This window comes from Fonticula alba (genome assembly GCF_000388065.1).
Source record: "Fonticula alba strain ATCC 38817 unplaced genomic scaffold supercont2.5, whole genome shotgun sequence".
Classification (NCBI taxonomy): Eukaryota; order Rotosphaerida; family Fonticulaceae; genus Fonticula; species Fonticula alba.
This window is the reverse complement of record NW_009242975.1, coordinates 87,481-91,692: the sequence shown is the minus strand read 5'-3', so window position 1 is coordinate 91,692 and position 4,212 is coordinate 87,481. Positions and strand designations below refer to the sequence as shown.

Below are 4,212 nucleotides of genomic sequence, written 5' to 3'. Positions count from 1 at the left end.
TGTCGACACCGACCAGGATGGCCCCGGGCAGGGCCAGCTCCACGATGGTGTTCAGCATGGTGGCGTCCTCGGCGTCCAGGTCCTTCGGGGCCGCGAGCCCGGCCTTGGCGCGCCGGCGGACGCAGAACAGCACCAGCAGGATCAGCAGGATCAGCAGCAGCAGCAGGCCCACGGACAGGCCCACGGCCAGGCCGACGCGCGAGGCCCCCCCTTTGGGTGCCTCGAAGCAGTCGGCCTCCGTGGGGCCCATGCACGCGGTGCAGTTGGCGTGACAGGCGGCGCATGCCGGTGGGGTGCCTTCGTCATCGGCGAAGGTGCCGGACGGGCACTCGGCGGTGCACGAGGCGGAGTCCACCAAGAACAGGCCGCCAGCGCAGCGCGAGCACGAAGCCACCGCCGGGCAGGCCAGCGAGCCATCGGCCGTGACGGTGCACGGGGGCTGGGTCCGGTCGGCTTGGCACGCTTCACAGCCCGCCGGACAGGCCAGGCACACCCCCTCGAAGGGAGCATGCGCGGGCGGGCAGGCCGGCACGCAGGTGCCGCTCTCGCGCACGAGGACACCCGACGCGCAGCTGGTGCACCGGTCCGCCCGCTCGACGCACGTCGGACAGGAGGCAGCACACGCGGCACAGGCGCCGAGCTCCGGGGGGCTGTACGTGCCGGCCGGGCACGAGGCAACGCACTGGTCGTCCGACAGGAGGAAGCCCTCCTCGCAGCCGGTGCAGGCCGGCATGCAGGAGGCGCCGGACGATGTGCATTCGGCGCAGTGCGCCGGGCAGGCGAGGCACCGGCCGCTGGCGGCGCACGCATGAGCCCCGGCTGGGCAGCTGTCGACGCAGAGGCCGGCAGGCGAGAGGAAGCGCCCGGCGCCGCACGAGGCGCAAGTGCCGGGGTTGTCGCACGTGGCGCAGGTGGGATCGCAAGGGACACAAAGCCCGCCCTCGGGGAAGAAGCCATCCGGGCACTGCTGGAGACATGATCCACCCAGGAGAAGGCGACCAGCCGCGCAGGCAGTGCAATCCGAGGTGCTGGGGCCGGCGCACGCGGCGCAGGTGGAGTTGCATGGCTGGCAGGCGTGCCCATCCTGGAAGGTCCCCGCAGGGCAGCCAGCGTGGCAGCGGCCACCCACAAGGAACGGCGTGCCCGGGCCACAGGCCAGGCATTGGTCCGGCCCCGGGCCGTAGCACGTCGCGCAGCTGCCATGGCACGTGGAGCACAGCCCGCCCAGCGGCGAGCTCCCGGCCGGGCACTCGGCCACGCAGTCTGGGCTGGCCAGCAGCCAGCCCCGGTCGCACAGGGCGCACGTGGGCGCCTGCTCCGGGCAGCTGGCGCAGTGCTCCCCGCAGGGGCTGCACCCGGCGCCCGAGGCATTGTAGCCCACCGGGCAGGCCGGCACGCAGCGCATGGGCGACGCCCCGGCCGGCAGGGCCAGCAGATCACCCGGGCAGTCCGGCAGGCACTCAGTGCTCCGGGTCCCGGCGCACTGGTCGCACGACACATGGCAGGGCAGGCACCGCCCGGCCAGGGCCACATGCTTGGCGGCGCAGTGCTGCACGCAGTCGCCATCCTGCAGGACACCGCTGGCACAGCGCCAGCAGTCCTTGTCCGACGGGCCGTTGCACGTGGCGCACGCCGTGTCGCATGGGAAGCAGTCGCCGGAGACACGGTCCCGGTACTGGCCCTCCGGGCAGCCCGACACGCATGTGCCGGCCGAGCCGCCGGCCGGCACGAAGTCCAGCCCGGCCGCGCAGCTGGCGCACTGGTCGGCGCCGCCCCCGACGCAGGTGGCGCAGCTCAGGTCGCACGGCTGGCACGACTCGGTGTCGGCGAAGGTCCCGGCCGGGCAGGCGCTCACACAGGCGCCGCGCGAGTCGAGGAAGAGCCCCGGCTCGCAGGCCAGGCACCGGTCGGCGGTGCACGAGGCGCAGCCCGCCGGGCAGGCAGCGCAGGCGCCCGGCGGGCCGGTCAGCCGGAAGTGCCCATCCGCGCACAGCTCACACCGCTCGGCGGCCCCGGTGCAGAGGGCACACGAGGGGGCGCAGGTGGCGCACCGGACCGCCTCGACATAATCCCCCGGAGCGCAGGTGCTCCCGCACAGCGAGGCAACCTGCGGATCGGGGCTCAGAAACACCAAGCCGCTGTGGCACTCGGTGCAGGTGGCGTTGTCCGCGCAGCTGGCACAGGAGCTGTGACACGGGTGGCACATGCTGTCCGGGCCCAGGAAGTGCCGGCTGCTGCAGGCGGTGCAGGCGGCGGCCCCGGCGCAGGCAGCGCAGCCGGCCGGGCAGGGGACACACCCGCGTGACGGGCTGTCCGGCCAGGTGCCGGCCGGGCAGCCAGCCACACAGGCCCCGGCATGGAGCCAGGCCCCGGCCGGGCAGGCCTCGCAGGCGCCCGAATCGCCCGGCAGCCCGCACTCCAGGCAAGAGTCATGGCAGACGAGGCACCGATCGGGGCTGGCCCCGGCCGGGGCCCGCGCAAAGCCCGGCCGGCAGACATCGCACACGAAGGCCCCGGTGCCCGGGTCCGAGCACGCGGCACACGTCTCGTGGCAGAGGCACTCCCCGGTGGGCCGAGCATGCAGCCCGGGAGGGCAGTTCGACAGGAGGTCCACCGTCACCGGGCCCGTGGCCACCGAGAAGCCCAGCAGCGATAGCGCCTGCCCGGGGGCCCGGTGGACAAGGGGGATGGCCGGCTGCCAGAGCGCCGCGCCGGCTGCCAGCCGGAGGGCCCCGGACAGCGGGGTGAAGGTGGCCGGCAGGAGGGCACACGGGCCGTCCCCCGGCATGCAGCGGAGGAACGACACCCCGAAGAACCCGCGGGCCAGCAGCAGCAGGGCGGCCGGGAGCTCCGGGCGCCCATCCGGCAGGGCGACGGCCTGGAACCGGGCGTCCAGCTCGTGGGCCAGGGCCTCCGGCAGGGTGCCCAGCAGGTGCCCGATGAAGGGCAGCTCGGTGGACCGCCCGGCGGGGAGCATGTCGCCCGGGACCTGGGCCGCCTCCCAGAGGGTCGCCTTGATCCGGGTGAAGACCAGTACCGGCGGCTCCGGCGCAGGGCGCGGGAGGAGGACCGGCGCAAAGTCCACGATGCCAGGCAGGAAGCGGTCCTTGGCCACGCTTATGCGCGAGTCCCAGGTGCTGAGGATCTGACGCAGGGCCATGACGCCGGCGTCCGCCGGGCCGCTGTGCACAATCCATGTGCCCTGCTCGGCGATGGTGAAGGAGCGCCCGGTCCCGCCGTCCTGCGGCAGGGCGGCCAAGTGGCCGGCCGGCAGCTCGTGGTAGTCCATGTACGTGGTGCTGACGTTGACCTGGATCAGGTAGACCGAGCTCGGCCGGGGGGCCTGTATGACAAAGAGGTCGGCGCCCAGGCGCTGGATGTCGAGGCAGCTGTACAGCGGAAGTGGCAGCGGGACCGGCGCGGCGGCCAGCGTGCAGGGCCCGGGCGCCTGGCACGACAGCCGGACCTGGTACGCCTGGCCATTGGCCAGACACATGAGCCCCACCAGCAGCAGGCTCGGCCCGGCCTGGAGGGTCGCCGTCTCGGTGTAGGTGACCACCGGGGCCGGGAGCGGGCCGCCGCCCAGCAGGTGGATCACCGTCGGCGGCGAGGCGTCCGCCTGGTTGACATCCTCGCCCCACACCAGGTACACCTCCAGGGTCCGGGTGAATAGCAGGAGGTTGCGGCCGGCCGGCCCTGCCGAGTCCGACGGCGCCGGCACGACCGGCATCCCGGTGCCGGGGATGACAGAAAGCCGGGTTTCCACGATGGCCGTGAGCTCCTGGCCGGCCGGCAGGCCGGAGAAGTGGCTCGGCCTCGGGGGGGCCAGCGCGCCGACCGGCGACGTGAGCTCGGCCGGCTGGCAGGTGCCGGCGTGCTTGACAAAGCCGCTGGAGCAGCTCAACACGCATGCGGTCTGGCCGGCCGGCTGGCGGAACTCCAAAAGGAGGGGGCTGCCGCAGGCCAGACATTGCGTCGAGGTGCAAGTCCGACAGCCGGGCTGGGCGCACGGCCGGCAGGAGTGGCTCGGGTGGGAGAAGGGGGGTCCGTCTGGCGGGGAGTCGGCGGCGGCCCAGCCGACCCCGGCAGCCGGGGAGGGGAGAGGGCACATTCGCATGTGAAGGAGGCGCAGCGGCGGGGGAGGGGGGAGATGGTCAGTGGGAGGACCGGGGGAGGGCACATTCGCATGTGAACGAGGCGCAGCGGCGGGGG

At 74.1% G+C, this 4,212-nt stretch overlaps 1 protein-coding gene across 1 annotated transcript in view; it reads right to left on the bottom strand.

The window, feature by feature from the left end:
* The window catches only part of H696_03229 (hypothetical protein), a gene marked incomplete at both ends in the record, with an annotated part of 6,065 nt that overhangs the window by 160 nt on the left and 1,693 nt on the right, over positions 1–4,212 (bottom strand). Inside the window, one exon of the mRNA XM_009497115.1 lies at positions 14–4,050. Coding sequence (XP_009495390.1) covers positions 14–4,050 — 4,037 coding nt within the window. The remainder of the gene's footprint in view (positions 1–13; positions 4,051–4,212) is intronic.